This window comes from Sylvia atricapilla, chromosome 2 (genome assembly GCF_009819655.1).
Source record: "Sylvia atricapilla isolate bSylAtr1 chromosome 2, bSylAtr1.pri, whole genome shotgun sequence".
Lineage (NCBI taxonomy): Eukaryota > Metazoa > Chordata > Aves > Passeriformes > Sylviidae > Sylvia > Sylvia atricapilla.
The window spans coordinates 49,415,116-49,436,151 of NC_089141.1; the positions used below are offsets into that span (position 1 = coordinate 49,415,116).

A 21,036-nucleotide genomic window follows, 5' to 3' on the forward strand; every position below is an offset into this window, starting at 1 on the left:
CTCCAAGTGACAAGTTAGCCTACAAACTTGTGGTAGGTTCACAGCTACCAAAAGCAGAAGCCCTCCTTTTCCTGCTGCACCCTCTGCCTGCTGAGCCATGCATGCAGTCATTTGAGATCACTGAAAGGGTAGAACACTATCTCATAAGAAAGGAAAAATAAACAAAAAAAGCAGATGTAGACGACGGTACCCTGCCATTCTAGTGAGTTGAACCAGCTTGAGGGAGAACTCTAAGCAGCCTCAGAACAGGTGTAGAGAAGTAGCAGGAACATTCTTCTTTATGCCTCTGTGCAATTAAACCAGTACATCAGCTTCTGAAATGGAACCCAGGAGAATCTTTCAGAGACTCTGAGATCACTGTGCAACAATTGACGTGTGTTGGGTCTGAAGGAACGCACAGGAGAGTAGAGCAAAAATCTAGACCCAAGTATGACTCTAAAACATGCTTTTTTAGAGCATTTGTGTGGTGAGTTCTGGTCTCCTGTTACTGCCTGTGTGTCTTGCATTTCATAATCTGCAAACAACTACTGCCTAGGAGCTTAGTATGCTACCCAGAAGACTTCTGACTGCCACATGAGTGACAGAAGGCAAAGCCAACCATCTTTCTCAGCTAAAGTAAATCTTCCATTTCACTTTGTCTTTCAGCCTCACCCCGATCATTCTCCTTCCATCCCAGCTGGCTCCTTCTTTTATTCCAGTTCAGTTTTTATCCCCAGTGCAAGGAACTGCATAAGGCTACACTCATAAAAGCAACTACTGTAGGTCCCCTCCAACTCAGAATATTCTCTGATTCTGTGATTCCACACTGTAGCAGGTATCCTGAGGAGCTGGTGTTTTATTCTAGTAATGGCAATGAGGAATCCTGATTGATTCCGCAGAAGTGACAGACATGTATCTGGACAAGGTAAGAAAATAAAGCCTGTGTAGTCAAACTGAATTTTTTTTTGAGAATTTATTCCAGGACTTCATAGAAAACTGAGGTAACTCTAACAGAAGCAAAATTGAAGTCAGTATTACAGAAAGAATAAGAAAAATCACCAGGGAATTCACATATGAAAGTACAACCATATACTGTTCATTCTTTAAGGTTCTTCAGATTTGTACAAGTTTCAGAAAGACAGATTGGCTTAGTTGGCAATTCACACCTACTTTGAAAGCACAAATGAAACTGTTACTGTACTGTAATGCAGTGTGACACTAGTATGAAAGAGTCAAGACCCCTCCCTCTGTCTCTGATCTCATTTGAAGCATGACAACATCAGGCTGGCATTACTAATGCACAGGTCCCCAGTGTACACTGGCTTTCACATTTGCATGCTCTGAGCTTTCCATACCCTTTTCACTACAGATCTGTAGATATCAAGGACTCCTAGCCTTGAGCATACAGTAGTAAGTATGTATTAGCAAAACACATTTATAAAAGAGATTTTAAAATTAAATGTGCTTTCTCTTGGACCTTTTACAGTCTGGGAAAGATCTGCAGTTTGATCTCAGGAAAACTATTTCAGCTTCAGACAAAAACATCTGGAATGTCAAGGGACCACTGGAAGTCCCGAGAACAACTTTATGAACATTACTGTTACAAGTCAGTAAATTCCATTTATGTTTCCTACAACATCGAATCTAAACATGCATCAGTGTGAATCATGAATGATAATTCCAAGTTGCAATATAGCCTAAAATTTCCAGATGTAACAGAAACAAATGGCTGTGGTCATTCACAACACAACATTGCACAATGTAGAACAGAGTGCCTCTTTTTAATATGTATATGGAGATTCCAGATGTATGATAAGACAAAAGCAGATATATTTATTTGAATAAATTCATAAGACATGTTAAAGCTAATATTTAATAAAATAAAATCCTGATTACCATGTAAAAAAAATCTTTTTGGAAATGCTTTTTTTTTTTTTTCAAAACGTAGAAATTCTCTGCTGACAGTCTTATAAAACACATACAAGCTGCAAAAATGAAACATACAAGAGGAGCAATGAAGAATTACCTCAGCTTTCACCACCACTTCACTTGATTGAAACTGTTCTTGTGTTCTATTAAGCATAATAATATATTTGGAAAATGTAAATAACCTAATTACATTTTTTTGCTTCAAGCTTCCAGGCACCAGTCATATATCGCAGTCGTATAAAAAGAAGATCCCTGCCCATCTGCAGCCAGCTCCAAAAGGGAACCAACTTAGAACCTGTGATTAATGAAGAAGAAAATCAGAACGACATTGTTAGGAAAAAAAACGAGGACTGGTAAGACACACGCTTAAGCAGTCACAAACCTCTGCACACTCAGCCCCACAAACCGACATCTTAACATCAATGAAATATTTATATTTTGAAAGCAATTGCTTTATAGTAATTACATTATGCCATAGGTGGCACAGACTAGCTTGCAAGCAGCACAGTAATTCCATGTATGTGACAAGATGCGCAGTGCTCTCTGTGACAAGGCTTTGTTCAAGTAAATAGGAACCTGAACACCAATCATTAAGCAAATGATTTATCTAGCAACTTTGGAGAAGAGGGCCACCAGCTTGTCTTACAAAAATAATATGAAGGTGCCAGTCTTCAGGCAAGGCAAGGAACCACACTACAAAACCAAGCCTTCTACCATCTCTGCCAATATTTGTGTTAGATGCAATGTACACACAGAACTCCACTGAAAGGAAATATTTCTAGTAAAGTTGGCTCAGGACATTCTCTACTTCCACCTCACATCATTACTACAGTTATTATAATTTCTGTTGTTCAGTGGCTGTGCTGAACAGATTAAAAAAAGATAAGAAAACACAAAAAGGGCAAAAAAATAGAGGAACTGCATTTAATGGGAGGGAAATGAGCCAAAGCAAGCAGTACCTCTTAAGCTGGCTCTGCACTGAAGAAATGTGCATGGAGGTATTTTTCCCAGGAACTCAGTGGCAGAGACCTCCCTACAGGTCTGAAACAATATCACACCTTAAGAGGAGATAGTGCTCTAGAGGATGCCTTAAGAGCTGAGAATTTTGGAAGGCAAGATACAGTGAAATGGAATTGAATCAGTAAGTGCTGACGGTCAGACTCCTTGCACAGTGTTTTACAGCTGCACTAATTTATTAACACATTACAAAAAGAGGACATGCCAAAGTAGTGTCTTGTTCTAGCAGTGTAATTCCTCACTTTTATCTCCAGTGGGACTGCAGAGTTTCTCTGCCATGCTACCCCTTCACCTACTCTTTCTGTACCAAGCCATGACAGTAGGCTGGCAAGGACATGAAATTCAAAATTTGGACGGAAAGAAGGCTGTGTGCTATCAAAACTGGGTAAATATGGCAATAACCTTGGATCTGTTATTCTGGATTGACAGGTCAGGAGTCTTATAAAAACATCAACTATCTCCTTACCTTCTATTTCAGTCCAGTTGACAGCAACTTCTGCTATAGGTATTTTCAAGCGCTGGGCTATATAAAGAAGTTCCACGTCAAATGCCCTGAAGAAGAAGAGGAAATACCAAATATAACCACACATACTCCCAAAAGAAAGACAGTGGAAATGTTAATTAAATCACTGTTCAGTTATGCAGCTGATATCAACATTCTGTGGGTCAGATACACATGGATGGGAAATTAATTTTCCTGACTAAACACCTCAGAACACAGCCAAAATACAGACAACAATAACAACATGTAATTGTGACCTGTTTTCGAAGGCATAGATGACTCTGTGTTCAGCCCACTGCTTGCTTTTCATTCTGTCGCAATCACAATTTAAACATTTTTGAAGACCATGATGACCAAGCAGTCAAATGTACAATGTCACTCCACAATTTCTAGTAGTTTCATCGAAGAGGACATCTACCTGCTGTGGCTTTATGCTGATCTGATGGGTGCTCCTTTTACTTTGTCAGTCAAGGAACTCAAGGCAGCAGCATAGAAGTGAGAAATTATTTATGTTACCGTGCACAACAGAATCCAAACAACAGTTTAGTGACCACTTAATGCACAACACAAAAACCCTTCTCAGAGACTTCTTTGCTGGCTCAATTTTTTGCAGGTTGTATTGCAAAATGAACTGGGGCAGTGATCCTGCTCTGTCAGGCACTCCTTCCTGCTCACTTTATCCAGAATACACGTTAATCCTCTTAGTTGTCTGCACAGAGAACTGTCTGCTTCATTCCTGTAAATGCACAATAAGTGCAACAACAACAGCAGTCCACTTTGAAATGTGCACATAGGTCTGACACACAGAGGTAGGTTCCCACTGAAGTACAGACCACAGCAGCCTGGCAATCACAGGCACACATGCACAGACCTGAACTCGCGCTCTCCACATACATGACAGGAGAGACACTGATCCCACACAGGACAGCACTCAAACAAGCAAAGGCAGCACAGACAGATGTTATCTACAGATACTGCAGCTATTGTGTATAGGGAATTTAGAGCTACTTTGCAAATTGATCTTGATTAGGTCACAGACCTTCTCACCATCACAAAAAAAAAGTTACAAGAATAAATTATTTTTTACTTCTGTGAACTAAATCTGCTCCAAGCAGCCCTGTCATTTCACTGCTTTCTTTACATGAGGGTTGAATATTATTTTATTAAGGTATTATTTAACTTTCTGCTGACATTTTACATTTGTAAGCCAAAAACTCAATGTATTCACCTTTGAATGTTAATGAATCATGCGTATTAAGACTAAATCTAATTCTGTAATACTTACTACCTAAATGACTAAAAATCTTAAGAGACACAGAATAATTGTCTGATGAATTAGACTGGATGAGCTGCTCTAAAAGTATTACATAAACTATTAGCCTAGTGAACTAATAGTTATTTGCAGTAATTCCTGTGGACAACTGATTACTGGAATGTCAGCACATACATCACAGAACAACAACATTAAATAGTTCTGTGAACTACTGGGCTCAAAGTAAGAGATTAAAAGCACAGGAATTAATCAGGTTGAACACTAATATTGTTACATGTGGTTGCCATTTGGCTAACAGTGAACATATCCTGAAATTAATAAAAAAACAACAACTATTCAAAGCTGAAAGGAGAATGACTTCAGTAGAATACCAATGAGTATTGTTTTTCATCTCTTTTCCCCATTACCTTTCAGTATACCAGAACGGTCAGACAGGGAATACAGACTGCAGTGTGCTCAATACACTGACAGCAGTACAACCATACTGCAGACCACCAGATCCAGATGCTACAGGAGAACCATACAGAATCTTCCACACCAGGATTAGCTTGGGTGTGTTAGATGGAGCCTACACTAGAGGAAATCAAAGCCACACCAGTGGATGAGCTGTAAGTGCAATTCATGTGATTTGCCACAAAGCCATTGGTGAACAGTTAACCTGCGACAGAATCACTCCTAGAAACAGCAAGGTATTATTCACACCATGTACTTCATTCTGCTGCCTCTTGGGAGGGGGATACACAGCTCAGAATACCCAAATTTTGCTCCAGCCTGAAAGAATTCAGGTTCCAATCTAAGTACCTAGAGTTAGATAGCCAAAAATCTATGCTGTGAACAATTTCCCCATCTATTTCTAATAGTGGTTCCATGATGGGCTAATTACCACAAACATGTAATGTAAAGTAAAGAAAAAATTCTCCATGTGGTTGTGTTTTGGTTAAGTTACAGTCCAAGACAATGCTGGCTAAAATTCATTTGAAAACCAAGTTGGTAGGTGTTTAACTGAAATCAGTCTTTTAAAAGTGAATCCTTACGACGCTTGAGCTTATAAAATGTTTATCCTTAAAAATTATTCTGTATTTTAAAATTGCACTAGGACTCTTTCTTTTTCTGGTCCAATCTTATGTGTTTCAAAAAACAAAACCAAGCCTTCAGTTATAACGTTTTAACTGGAATTTATGAGTTTTGTACATCCAAAATCTGTTTTTCCAGCAAACTCCTAAAGGCAAAGAAAACGGCCAATGGTCAAAGAGGTCTAACAATGAAACACGATGCCAAGTGGGCTAGACTGCCAGAACTGCCCTAGCTCAGTTTGGGCTTTTGAAAGTCCACATGTCAGCCAGAAGAAAAGACTTTTTACAAGACAAAACAGACACAGTTAAAACAGCAAAAATAGTTTTGCATTGACTAGACACTCATAAACAATTCTACTTGCCTTGCACAAAACCAGAAAAAACCAATTCATTCCACTGCTTGTGTTGATCTACATTGGCACAAAAGTGGGGAAAAAAATCCCTGTAGCAATAAAAATACTTATTTTTCTATAATTTTTATATACCAACTCATATTTAGAGATTAGTGACAAACTGGAGAAACAAACATTATTTTTTTATATCGATCTTTCCCAGTTTTAAATGTGAAAGAGCACGTCTTATTTGGGCAATTTTTATGGACAAAAGTAATACCAACAATTTGATCTCTTCATTGATTTGCTGGCTTGTACAATGTCATTATAAATTGCCACTTAACAAGAAATTGTCCATCAAACCAGGACTAGAACTACATTTTGAATTTCTCCTCCTTCTATCATAAAGGACGGACTTTAATTGCTATGTCTAGTTCTCCTAGGGATAGACATTTTCTGGCTGAAAGAAAATTTATCATTTTTTTTGTTGTTGTCAGAAGAAATCAATGATCAAATTTAGGATAGGAAAACTCAGCCAGAGAGACCATTTAATTTTCCACTATTTCTCCTGAGCATCAAAATTTAACACGAACAGTTACATTTTTCAGGTCAAGACTGTAGATGCAGAACTAGACCTTCTTTTGTAGCCTGAAGTGAGTAATTTCAACTGTCTACGTTATGTTTTATATAATATCTCTTTTAATTTTCTCTAAGTTTTAAATTAAAAAATCTGCCCCATCCATTTCTGAAAAACAGATTAGCTGTGTAATCAAATTCAGAATCTAAAACACAAAGCATATGCTCTCTGTTCAAAAGGTTGTTTTCATTTCAAAGTAATGCCAAAACTTTGCTATTTAGAAAGTAAATTTCAAGAATGTTTCGTTTATATTCATATATACACAGCCAAAGGACTGTTAAACAAAAAAGACAGTGAGAACACTCACCAAAAAAAGACAGTTTAGGACGTAATCATTATTTCTTAGTATTGAATATATAAACAGTTTGTAGAATCTATTAATTTTCAAATACTTTCTAAAATTTAGGGTTAGATTAAAAAAATATTCTAGGAAATATCTTGGTCTCCCTTAAAAAAGTGTTATGTGATCCTTACTGCCATAATGATAAAACTGTATTTTTCCTCGTATGCTTCAGTTTCAAGATTTCCTAAATATAAGCATCTATAAATCAAATTCAGCACAGCAAGAAAAAAAAATCTGGTCTGTTTTCTAGTATTTTTAATATTTAGGATGTGATATTCACAACTATGTCCACTGACATAGAAAAAGCATGGTGAAAGCATAAAGAAGTGAGGGTCTAAGCAGGAGGGAAATATTAGATAGCTGATTTCATAGTTATTTTATATTAACTTCATGAATAAACATGTTTTGCATCAATTTCAGTCTAAGTAATTTTTATAAGCATTCACCTAGCACTGCAGTACCCCCACAAATCCAAGCCTGACTAAGCTTGAGCAGACTTGGCTTGTGCAGAAGCCTGGTGCTCATTCCCTTCAGCAGCTCACCACATGTGCCAGTGCAGCAGCCAGGGAGCCCTCGACAGGCTCAAGGACCATGGTGCTTAACTCAGATGGCTTTCATCCCATTAAATCCAGAACCCTCCTCCATTATTCCCAGAACAGCCGAGCTCTGGCCACACAGAACTGAACACTTCTTCAAGTACCTAACAGACCTGCACCCCACTTGTGGGATTTTAAGATTCAGAGAGAATCAAATAATTTCCTTGGATGTCAAGTAGCCAATGCAGTGATGCAGAAGTGGAAATAAATCCAGATTTCAGAGCCTCTTACCCAGTACCAAGATATTTGTTTCTCTGCTATCCCTTGCTGATGGTTTCAGTATGAACAAGTTGCTCTCTGACCCAGCTGGGAACTTTACATTGTTCCAGGTCAGCAGAAGTACAATACCAACTTATAAAGTTACTTTATTCTTATTTCTTACTCTTCTGTCTCCATACTCACGATATTTACAGAACGTCTATGGCACAATCTCTAACTAGTGTGTATTCTCCTTTTTACACATCATGCAGTGGAAAGATATCAGGGGTCAGATTTGCTTAAAATAAGAAGTTTCCAGCATTGAGCTGTTTCAGATTCTTACACAATTATATACAAAGAGATCTGATGCTATGGGATGAAGGTTTGATGTCCCTACATAATTTTCAATTGCAATTATCCCAACTGCTTGTACAACACTGACATTTCACTTAGGACTGTCATTTCCCTAAATATATGCACACATACTTATACTTCCCCATGTCCCAGTTTATTTCTTATGAATATTAACTGGAAAAGGGACAATACTTGATTTGAGCACTGACATGCTATCTACACATGCTAAATGACACATGCTAGCTGTGGAGCAGAAAAGTAACTTTTGAAACCTTACTATATAGGGTTTTTTTCTTCAGCAGTGGCAATAATTGAGTTTCTCTCTTCTAAGAGCGTTTAATTTTCCACAAAACTTACCAAAGCTTTTAATTTTTAAATCTCTACTGTTCTGTCAGATTTGGTTTAAATTAGCCAATAAATATTAAAAAGAAGGTGGGTAAACACAGAGACTGTTGATTGACAGATGAGCATAAAACTAGATAATACATTGCCAGTTTGAACAGAAATAAACCAAATTTTAAAAACTTAAAAAATCCTACAGCTGCTTTAGGCAAATTTTAGGTGCTTTAAGTGACTCGGGATTATCTGAAGAGCTTCATTCCTGGAAGAATTTGAGTTGTTCTTTTCTTGACACACAAAACCAGCATTCTTCATCACTACCCAGTACATTTCAGATAAATAAGAAAACACACAGGGGATTAGTTTATGGATTACTGTAAATAAAAGAGCAAAAAATTGAAGACTCATCTTCTCCTGGCACATACAAGGCACAATGAACTAAGACATGAAGATATGGTATGTTCCACACCAATGATATAATTACTATGAAATGTTAGCAATATTCATTTTTCATTGCCTCTATTCCTGGATAATGGGGTGCAGCACAATTGTTTTTATTCTTTCATTCCTTTGGTGCTAGATAACTGAAGTGGCAAAGAAAGCTCTTTTTTAATCTAGAAAACACTTTATATAACCAATAAATCAAATTACAAGAAAAATCCTTCAGTTAAAAAAAGTTAAAATTGCATTTTTACAGCTGAAACTTATTATCCTCATTTATTTCTTTCAGTTTTCTTCTTGAAGTGCTTAACTTATAAAGTGAAGTTAAATAAGGCAATTTTGAGATGTGCACTTCTGGGCTTTGCATATGGTTTAACCACGTATTTAGAAAATCCCAGTAATGTGAAATTTACAGAGCTTTATAGACCAAGACTGGGTCTGGAGGTAGCAGTACAAACCATACTTCTGGCTCAGCTATAGTCTCCTTCAGGGCAAATAAGCAAACCACACAGGTGGGAAAGCGACCTTCTGACTGTTGACTGCTCAGTCATAGATGCAATGCAACAATAGCTCCACATTCCACATGAGAGCTGTTTGCCCAAACATGACCTTTGCAACTCCACTCTGGAGGGGCAGTATGGCTGTCAAAGCTCAGCCCAAAATTACACATAGGAATTGACCAGGCCTGTAGGATTGTGCACCTTTGTGTATGGCAACACTGTTCAGTAGTTCTGTTCCCTGTCAAGCAAGTGGAAACCCATGAGAGATTTTCTTGAATGAAGACAATAATTTGAAGAGGTTTGATTACACCTAATTAAACCATCCTTTTTAGCAAAAATTGTGGCACATAAAATTTACAGAAGTTATTGTATTTGTGTGAAAATAGTGCTTCAGTCCCATAATAGCAGTTATGGCTGCATCACTCATACAAGAACTGCTCCAGCTAAATTATAACTAAAGGAGCTCTAAAGTAATTAAGACTACACATCATTTTCTATTGTCTTAAATTAAGGATATCTGTCAGTGGTCCTCACCTAAAATACTTTAGCAAGAAAATAAGTGAAGAATAAGCATTTGCTTTCACTTTAGCGTCCTCAAACATCTTATCAGATATTGATTTCACATAAAATACTTTGGTTAAGCAGTACTGAACTGTAATGTATAAAAAATAAAACTGATAAGAGTTTTGAATATAAATGGCAACTCCTAACTTCCCTTATAATAATAACAGCTTCTCTCCATTTTTTATTCTGCTTGCATGGTTAATATCTGTAGAAGGAGGAAAATTTCACTCTCAGAAATTGGGAGTGAATTACAGCACCATGAAAAATTGTTTGAAATTTCTTCTGGAGGTGAAGAAAGAAGACTTATTTTCAGTTGTTTGAGGCCTTTTTCCTCTTCTCTTTCCTAATCAATTACCATTTCCTCTGACAGGGCAAAACCAAAATATCCTACCCAGGATAACCAAAATATCCTACATATATCTTCTGAGAAAAGACAATAAAATTAAATAAAGAATAAAATTAAATACCCAACTATTTTCCTAAAATGTATCTTAATAAGAGCATAGAATTTCTAGCAATTACCAGGATACTTTAACATAGAAAGAAATCGAAGCTGCCATGCAGGCAAAACCGTAATTGGCTAAACTGAGCAGCTGGGATTTATACACAGACATCACATGCTTCATTGTAGCTGCAATACTAAAATTACTTTTTCAAGCCCACGCTCAATTATAAAAAAATACCACCACCAAAAAAAAGGAACAATTTACCAGCGTTCTATGTGAAGGTTTGAGAAAGTCTGCAAGGCGGCTTCTCTGGTTAGAAGTTTAAATCCACACTGTGTGTCCCGGATCTCTTTGACGCAGAGAAACCACACCAGGAAGTGGAACCCGTACATGAGCAGAGTTCGGAAGTAGGAGCGCTGTGTACAAAAAACAAGAAGTTAGGTGGTCTCATTTGAGTGATGAGTGAAGTACTTGAAGAGAGGTGTCTTACAGGACAGCAAGTTTGTTTCGTGATAGCTTTCAAAGTTTGTAAACTGGCTGTATTTTGCACTGGAATGAAAACAGAACTTAGCAATTGTTACAGTCAAACAAAATTTTGGCTGAAAGGGAAAGATTTTGATCTAGGGAAAGACTTGCCAGTCATGTGTATAGTCTAGGACAGGAGAAATCTATGTTCCTTTCTCCCCAGTTCAGAGCAGTTTTTCACTCTGGATTATGACTTATTAAGTAAAGAAGGAACCTGTACATGGATTTCAAATGGTTAGTGGGACAGCCATAATATCTTCTGCGTGACTCTTTGGAAGTATACAATGGACCAAGTGAAAATTAAGTCTAAAGTAAAGGCTGCTGTGCAAGAAATTTCATTTTGTATTTCCAACCATATTACAGTCTTCTCTTTCCTTCTTTTACTTTCACAGATATATTCCTGATAAATGTACCCAGCCTACTCTTCGGATACACTTGTGTTCTTGACACAATAATCATACAGGTTAAGTTTGTCCTTGGACTCTGGGGGCTGGAGTCTGGATTTGCAGAGGTGCCTCTTAGTCTTTTATTCAAGACAGTTCCTAAACAACTAGAACTGTGATCCAAAAATTGCTTCTGAACTCACTGCTGTTCTCAAGCTAAACTTAAATGATTGTAATTATGACTGCAAGTCATGTATCATGTAAAATCTTTAGGAGCCAACGAGTCAACTGTTAAGTATCTCTGGGTGGTAGGACATGCCTTTAAAGCCAACAATTTAGAATCTCATTTGAAAAATAGAGAAGATGCTTGGCTTATTATGTAATAGCCTTTGCCTTAAGGAAAACCAAATTCACAAATTGTGCCTTTTGCAAAGTGCTCCTGCTCCAGGTTAATGGTGGATCTGGTGTGGCTTCTTTGGCTCTTTTGGCTCTGTGACCAAGAACACTAGGCTTCCACCAGGACCAAGAAGGGAAGTGCTAGGAGGCTGCATGACTGTCAGATAGTGAAACTGTGCACTTCCTTCATAAAGAGGAGTTCCTGGGATATATTTACCACTCCTAAGACTATTTATACAAGTCATAGTGTAGATTCATTAAAGGACATTAACAATTATGGTGGCAGAGCAGAATCCTTGATGCATTGAGACTGAACACAAGGGTGAAATTCTGGTCTTAATAAATTCAATACAGCTCCTTATCTCAGCTTCATTCTACTGTTTTAGATGCCAATAAGTCCAGAGAGAAATCACAAGATCTAAAAGATTGCTCTGCAACTTTTTTTTTAACCTGTTGCACTATACAACAGTCTTGTCCCACTATAGTAAAGGTAATCTTTCTATTCCAGTCTAGGGACAAGTGGGTGATGAAATTAAATGGGCTATGCATTTCAAGCAACTTAGTACTACCAAACCAGTTTGTGATTCCTCTATTAAAGGTTCAGAAATATGGGGAAAACCAGGAAGCAAAGGATGGACATGTCCTAAAAATTGTACTTTTGTATTAAAAGACTAAAGTCCTGTTCCAATTCCTCCCCCTAATGTAGCAACACCTTCAAGAATTATGAATGCATTGAAAAAAGTCTATCCACATTCAGTACTTGACCATGCAATGAAACACTTTCTCTGGGCTCCACTTTATCAACTGCATAATCTCTCTGTAGTAGTTTCTTGTTTCTGATAATGATGTTTTTTTCTTGCTGTTTTTTTTTTTTCTTTTTTGTGAGGATGCTAACATACACACATGCTAACATGCCAACAAGCAGTATTTGCAAGAATTCAGTAAGAGTGAACCACTCCAATACTACCTCATAAACCAGAAGAAAAAACATACAGATCTACCAGAGGCTGAACACTACCAGTGTAACTTCTTTTGAACTTTTGTAACTGTTTTAGTAGTGTATATATTTTAGAATCATTTAAAGTACTAGACATCAGTATAAACAAAACTTACTCTTGAGAACATTCACCATGATGAGCACATCTAATGACACTAAAAAATGAGCCCAGTAATGTGTCTGTTGCAATACAAGTTCCATGCCTGTGCTTTGTCAATTACTGTCTGCCAAGCCATCAGAAAATCAGGTGCAAGATAAGGCCATGTGCCTGTGCATCGCTGTTTATTACACAAGAGTCACACATAGAAAAAATTTTGTATATTCAAAACTCAAAAATTTTGCTATCAGTAATACACAAGACTTAAGCCACTTTCCCATGAATAGAGGTACTCTTCAAACAACTGGCTGCTAATTATCCCTAACTCATTTTAAACAAGTTTCAAGATCTGCAGGCCAAGTTCTTGCACTGGAAGGAAATCAATAATAATGAACTCATCAGCTACCTTCCATTCCAGCCCCAGTACTAGCTCCCAGCTACCAATTCTGTCACAGTTTAGAAGCTCTGCTTCTGAGATATTCTCAACTATAAAAATTAAATCCATAAATGGGAACACTAACTGAAATAAGTTTAAAGTGCCTTAAATCTAGAACACATCCTTTGTATATGATGGAGGACATCCTGCATGTATGACAATCTTTTCCTTATTTTAAGATTCCATTCTTTTACAAATATTGATTATCTAATTGCAAAACCTGTCAAGCAGAAACAAATAATGGAAATATTTGGTTATTAGTACACAGCAGGAAACAGAAACAAACCTTTGCTATTGAGTCCTTCTCCAGATGAGCTCTGGAACCACAGGAGATAGCCATTCCCTTCTGTACAGGAATACAAATTAAAGTGTTAAACGCATATTATTTGAATCAGTGGATTATTTGAATCTTGTGCTGAGAACCATAAAATAAAAAAAAAAAAAACAACTTCAAAGCAGCACACTTTTCTGCTTCCTGTAGCTGAACTTCTTCTACTGCTAGGTTTTGAGCCTAAATCAATCTTCTGCAATTAAGAGGCAATCTAAACTTTATTACAATTCGCATAAGGTGCATGCAAATTGCCACAATTCATTCAAGTCTGATTTAGCTTTACATTGTTTAGCTTATGCATTTGGCAAATGTCTTTAGCAGCACAGATAAGTATGCAGTAATCCTGGGAACTAAAAGTTATAATGTACATTTTCCTTAAATATTGCACAATGGAAGCGATAACAGAATAAAGCACTTGTTGCTTTATCTTCAAATGAATAAAATGCCATGGTATCAGCCAAAAACATAATCTCAAATTAAATCAACTTGATCAAAACAAAAGGTTTAACACTATTCTCACACTACTTCTTCTCACATAAAATCTCTCAAATCTACTTTATTCCAGGCCAATGCTGAAGAACCAGCAGCTGCTGCCATCCTGGTAGGAAAGACTGTCAGGGTCACTCGCTGCCTGCTAGGTCCTGTGCTTGTGGCTCCTGCACTCATAGACTGCAAACCCTTCCACAGGTACAACCCCACAGCTCTGGCTGGAATCACCTCTCTTCTGGCACTCTGGGAAACCAGCTACAAGTACCTCACTCATCTGCATTTAAGCAGAAAATAAACCTCAGTTCTTTCAAGTCAAGCTCCCAAAAGTGAATGACTGTGCAAGGAGGTATTCTTGTTCCACAGGTTCTTGAATTTTTGTTTACAATAGAAGTTCTTCCAAATACTGTCATTAAACTAAGGACCCTGAGAAAAGAAAACCTGTATAAAAGAGGGTGGAATTAAGATGCACCCTTAAAGGTATATAGGATGACATCAGATAAAATGAAAAGACAAAAGAGTTAACAAAGAAAACTAAGTAGGCATCACATGGTATTTACACAGAACAACTTCAAACAATTTGAAGGAGGGATAAACAACAAATAGAACATTCTGTACTGCCTTGAAGTTGGCACAATGGATGCAAAGGAGGCAAGAACTCAGTGAAAGCTCCTTCTGACAGCAAATTCTTGAGGCTTTTAACCTCACACTTAGGTCTTCAGGCTTACACCTACATCTTCAAATGGATCTCAAAAAAATTGAAGAGAACTACAGAGGCCTATCTTGTATATTGAAGTATGCATGTGTATTGAACTAAAAGTATGAGAATTCATACTCACAGGCCATGGATGGAGATTCTTTAGACCTTCTTCTACTTTTTCAATATCTGCAAATTTTGTAGCTCCATCTGCATCAGCCATAAGAATCTTTTTTCCCCGAGAACTAAAGACACCCTGGAATTAAAATAGTCAATAAAAAAATTCAACACCTTTGAAGTCAATTATTGGCTCCACATGTGTTGTCATAAGGTGGGTGCATGACACTCCAAAAGCCTAATGTAGTAACAAGACAGTGATATCTCACAAATTCCACACAACAGATAAGTCTTAATATTCTGCTACTAGCAATAATTTACCTATTTATACAGTAATAGCATCTAGAGACTTCACACACTGAGTGTCCACAGTGACAGGCAATGCATGAACATGAAAGACTAACAATCCTTCTCAGGAAAACCTAAATCTAAGTGTCAACAAGTTGCTACAGGCAGCTCTAGAGGGGAGCAGGAAGAAGCAGTGATTAGCAGTTGCTACCACACTGGATGACTTTTCTTTGTCATGTGAGCTATGGAAAGGAGAATTAAGTGTGAGTTTTTCCTAACACCATTTCAACAAAATTCAAGAGCTATGTCTCAAAACTAATCTAAGATTAAGTCTCAAGTCACAGTATCCTTGCAAAACATTTGTGATGCACAGGTTTCACAGCTTATTTTGCCATATGCTTGGTCAGAAAAATGTCATAATTTTTAAAGGGTCCAGACAGGAAAAGAATTAGCAGTGCGTGTGACAAAAGTACTGTTGCAACCAAGCACGTGTGTGTCTGCAAAAGCCTGTCAAGAAAGGCTGTACACACATTCACTCTACACGATGCACTGCTAAAGTAGATCACAGAGAAAACTGTTCTCCTTCTCTTGGAATAACTTAAAAATTGCATTCTTACAACAGTTCCATATGTTCTAATATGATGGTCTCTGCATCTCTTATAGTTACTCATTTGTCAAAAAAAAAAATTGGCTTACTAAAGATAGAGCTGAAAATACAGGTAAAGACACATCACTGACAATCCACAGAAGACACCACCCTTTTTCAGAAAAGCGAGGTGTCATTCATCAAAGGACTACAACGCTCCTTCTCAATGTGTAACAGCTATTTCATTTTTAGAACATGTTCATTTTATGATAATATTTATGTGAAAGCATGAATTGTGCTGCTTTGATTATCCAGTGTGGGTGATAGCAGTGGGCTTCAGTAAACAAACTTTGCTGGATGAGTTCTTGTTTATCAGCCATGTTAAAAACCGCAGCCATGACCTGGAGTGCGAAGTTTGCCAATTTCACTCTATTTTGTCTACAAAAGCTTAACTTTAATCTGTAGCAGTTTTCGGTTTTTTTTTTTTTTTTTTTTGGTTTTGCTGTTGTTGTTTTGGTTGTTTTTTTTTTAAGCTTGGCTTTTATAAATGTAAGCCCATTTCTAAGTAGAACTAACATGAATATGAAATTTAAGCCTTTTTTCCACTTTGAATTCTCATATTAAAAAAAATGTCACTGTCATTTCTGGAAACACAACACTGCTACCAAGATCTAAAATAAACTTATTTAAAAAACAACTTAAAAACTTTTTGCTTTAATTTATAGAATCTCTATTCAGTTTTCCCATAATCATTTTATTAATGCATTGAATTTAAAATGCTCTATTTTCTGCGTATTTTGGCACAGGTAATTCAAACAGAGAAGGAGATGAAAGTATTAATTACCGTCCTGACTGCTCCCCCTTTCCCTCGATTTTTTTCCAAAGATATCACTCGCACTTTGTCACTTCCATATTTCTTGCAGTACTCCTTTGCAACCTGACAGATACACAAAAAACCAGCATAAAACAAAACCAGGAACCAAGGGAGAAGTGTACATTTGCTCACCCTTCAAAAGAAAATAAATTAATAGCACAGAGCTTTAACCACTTCAGGCGGCACAAATACACTGCCAGTGTTCGCTGGAGTCTGTTTGGGAAAATAAAAAACAGTTCACAGTCAAAACAAGAAGACTGAAGAACGTAAGTAATGTTCAATAAGAACAGGATATTTCCCTAAGCAATTTGAACCCCCATCCTCCCACCTCCAAAAAACTCAATCCTAATTTAATTTATATCATACTATTACAGACCTTTTCTATTAACACCAATAGTTAATAAAATAAATAGAATTTTCTATGACAGCCACCTATTTCTCACTTGTCTTGCTGCTATTTGTGGTTTGGAAGAAAAATGCATATTGATTGAAAACCCCATTCAGACTACAAAGATCTGAATATTTTGTGGGGAAGTGAATGCTTGAATTTTCTCCTAATTTTTTCTAAAGGTTGTCTTGAGTCCTTTAAAGTCTAGAGGCCTGCAGCCATTGTATGCTCAGTTGAACGAGATGGTGGAAAGAATGCACAGCAGTCAAGAATGTATACCAGCAATCCTTAAAGAAATATGCATTTTAGTGTCTACCTCAAACATCTTCCAAGCAGTAGGAAAAAACTCCCACAAGGTGGCTAGCCTTCCTTGCCAGTGACATACATCAAAGTGGAAGCAGAAGAATACAGAACAATTTTGAAAATACTACTACTGGCACATGGATTTTTAAATTAATAATTCCACAAAGGGTGTGGGAAAGAACTGTGTCAGCTGTTCTGTCAATCACAGTACAAATGAGATATTATAAAAGACTTCTTAGCTTCCTCAAATTCATATTCACATCATCACTAGCAATGTGTATTTCATGCACAATTTCTTGAAGTTAAGATTAGAATTCTTAGAATCTCAGCTGCAGGAAAATGGCTGTCAGTTGCCAATCAAGAAAACCAGAATTTGCAAAAGAATTATATGTGCATTCATGCGCATACATGCCATCCACGATGTCCATATAGGACAACAACAGAAATCATTCAGAAATGTGAACTTCAACTGTCAACTGCTTCGGTACCAAAATATAAATATAAACCACTGTTACATTCCACAAATATACAAAAATCCAAACAAAATTCTATGCCTCTGACTGCTTGGGAAAACATTTAATTTTCTTACCTTTGCAGTTTGATCTTTACTACCATCATTAACCACTATCACTTCATAAGTGAACGAAGGATCTTTTTTCTAGAAAATAAAAGCAGAAGTAATGCATTTCATCCAATTTCTTAAGTAGGCAGTAGGTCTTTCAAACATTATTATTCTTCCTAGCAGTCATTCAGAGTTGCCAACAGACACTAATATGATGCAGTAAACTTGTTAAGATGGCATAATTAAAGATTTTTGCCATATTGTTACATTGCTTGCCATGCTACCACCTAGAACTAAAAAATCAACTTAGTTGTAGAAGATGGAAGCTTAGAAAAAATGTCACTTTTAACAAAACCCAAACAAAACAAAATCCATCAACTTCCATAATGAGATTCCTAGCCAGAGAACAAATCCTAATGAAGAACAGATGATTATAAAACTTGTTACAACAAATCAGAAATTAGTTCAGAAAGTTAAATGCATGGTTAATCCTGTGTCTTGGACAGATTTCATGCATATGAAGATTTTTTCATTCTATAGTAGGACAATAAATTTTTACTTGATTTAAAAATCCTTTCTGGCACTCGATCTAAGAATAACTGATAAGAGACAGAAGCCAAGTAGCCAAGTACTATTGTTTTAATGTACACTAACATAAAAAAGTGACTAGATCACTGACTTGTTATGCATATTACACAGAAAAATAATGAATTTTGAATCCAAAAAGAAAATACCTGTCTTTTTTCTAGATAATCCAAAGCTTCATCCATCATAAGTGGTACTAGAGAAAACGTGGAGGAGGTCAGGTTAGTAGATTATAACACACAAAAAAACCTGCACAAGCAAGCTGAAAACAGCCACAAAGCAGGGCTGAGCAAATCAACTCTCATACCACACTACCTTCAGTAAACAAGCTTAGCAGCTGCAACTCTAAATGCTGTCCTCTCTGAATGCAGAAAGAACACTGAACAAAGCCACACACATGATAAAAAGACAGGATAAAAACATTTTTTCTGACAAACCAACTTTTCATTTTGAAAAACGTAATTCTCTACACAACATTAAAGGAAAAGAAAATTGTTCTTTATGACTGATCTTGTACACCAGCACTGACTTTACCCATTTAAGCAAGCTGTCAGCTTGTGTACTGCCACATCAGCTTTAGAGCTTGGTTATTTCTATCACATTTAAAAGCCTTCACTCAGTATCAGGTACTCCTATATACGGCCAAGTCAAACACAAACCCATGAGATCATTCCTTCTCATGCTTGTCTGAAGCTGCTGTTACTGTTTAAAGAGTGGAAAGCTCTCAGATCAATTTTAAAAGTATTTTACTACTTCTTGCCTTGCAGCACTTGCAGGGGCAATGAACAGCCATTCTTCTAGGGTTCATTAAAATTAAGAGGAATCTTCCAAGTGCCCCAAGCTATTTTTAGCAGTAGAAATCAAGTTACACAATGCCTTAATTTTGAAATTCAATGTACTTGGAGTGTTTTCTGGAAACTGTGTCCAAAATCTGATACGTAATCTGGCCTGCCAGAATCTACTGCTAACCCAACTGACCTCTGCATTATTACAGTAATAACAGATAGATTTTCTTCTTTCCCTCAAAACCAAGAAAAATCTTACACCGGTTTTCCTCATTGTATGAAGGCACGACGACAGAGAGTTCTCTGGTAGGAGGATCATGGATATTTGGTGCAGATCCTTTCCTGCATTCGCCATCTTCGTGTGGCATTGTTTTGGCAGTTACATGAGCAATTGCACAAATCTGTCATGGAGAAGAAACAAAAAAAGTTGTCAAGCATTTTATCAGAAGTTTACCCTGCTGTTAAATGTGCTGCCAGGGGCAACCAAGTATATTCCAGTAATGAGGTGGGTCACTGTTGTGGAATTTCACAGAGGACCAAAACCCTCTCATGCTATTTTGGTTACTCCCACTCTGACCACTGTCAGCACCACTGGCTGGTTGCTGTATTTAACTGCAAAGCATGCAGGTGCCTCCAAAGCTGTGGTCCAAGCCTCTTCCCCAAGTGACCCTGAGCACACAAGCAGGTGCCACCTCGGATGCTCCACCAAGCCACTGAAATCAACACCAAGGCATGAGCCAGGCAACGGCGAGGCATGATCAGCCAGCCATAAGTGCTTGCAAAACTAAGGCTCCGATTGCTTTATGCACGGCTAAAAAAAGCAGTAGAACTTGGGTTCTGGAGCACTTTTACTTGGTGACGCCACACACAGAATCACTCAGGTTGAAAAAGACCTCTGAGATCACCTGTGCCCCAACACCACCGTATCATCTGGACCACTGCACTGAGTGCCACCTCCAGTCTTCCCTTAAGCACCCCCAGGGACGGTGCCTCCGCCACCTCTCTGGGCAGGATGCATACGTGGCACTGTGCACAGGCAGCAGAGTTTTGCTTTGCAGGGGGTCGAACTTCTTAATCTCGCGGGGCATTTCGGATACGCAGAAACACAGCAACTTCCCGAATGGCTAACGCGAAGGCGTTACCAGGACATTTCCCAACACGTACTGTAAGGCTGAAATGCTCCGTCTGGGTCCCCCATGCCAGGCACGGCACCCCACGCCTTGCCGAAACACGTTCCCCGCACAACCTCCCGCACAAGCGCAGCCCTGCCGGCCTCCACCGCCCGGCCCGGGCCGGCGCTGCCGCCTGCGGGGGGCCCGCGGGACCCCGGCAGCGCCCCTGCCCCGCACCGGGGGGCGAGCACAGGGCGGCCGCCCGCACCGCCCCCGCCACGGAGCCACCCGGGCCCGCCGCGCGCGGCTCTCACCAGGACGAGGAGGAAGGCGGCGAGGGCCGCCAGCGCCAGCGCGGCCGCGGACAGGGACAGGGGCAGGGACGGGAGCGGCGGCAGCGCCATCGCCCGCGGCAGCCGCGGGGCCCCAGCGCGCCGCGACAGCGACGCGGAAGCGGGCGCGCCGCCCGCCGGGTGCCGCCGGGAGCCGCCGGCGCCCCCTGGCGGTCCGGGCCCGGCAGCGCCGCCGCCCCGACTGCCGCCGCTGCCGCCGGTCCGCCCGCGGA

General features: G+C 38.5%; 1 protein-coding gene across 1 annotated transcript; it reads right to left on the reverse strand.

Moving 5' to 3' along the window:
* Positions 1 to 820: 820 nt before the first annotated feature.
* ALG5 (ALG5 dolichyl-phosphate beta-glucosyltransferase) lies at positions 821 to 20,939 on the reverse strand. The gene is made up of 10 exons (XM_066313182.1): positions 20,786 to 20,939; positions 19,619 to 19,760; positions 18,724 to 18,770; positions 18,017 to 18,085; positions 16,707 to 16,799; positions 15,014 to 15,127; positions 13,644 to 13,703; positions 10,788 to 10,939; positions 3,392 to 3,477; positions 821 to 2,203 (listed from the first exon to the last, which is right to left on the reverse strand). The coding sequence occupies exons 1-10, from the start codon at positions 20,873 to 20,875 to the stop codon at positions 2,091 to 2,093; spliced, it is 966 nt and encodes a 321-aa protein (XP_066169279.1). The 5' UTR covers positions 20,876 to 20,939; the 3' UTR covers positions 821 to 2,090.
* Between the last annotated feature and the right edge of the window lie 97 nt (positions 20,940 to 21,036).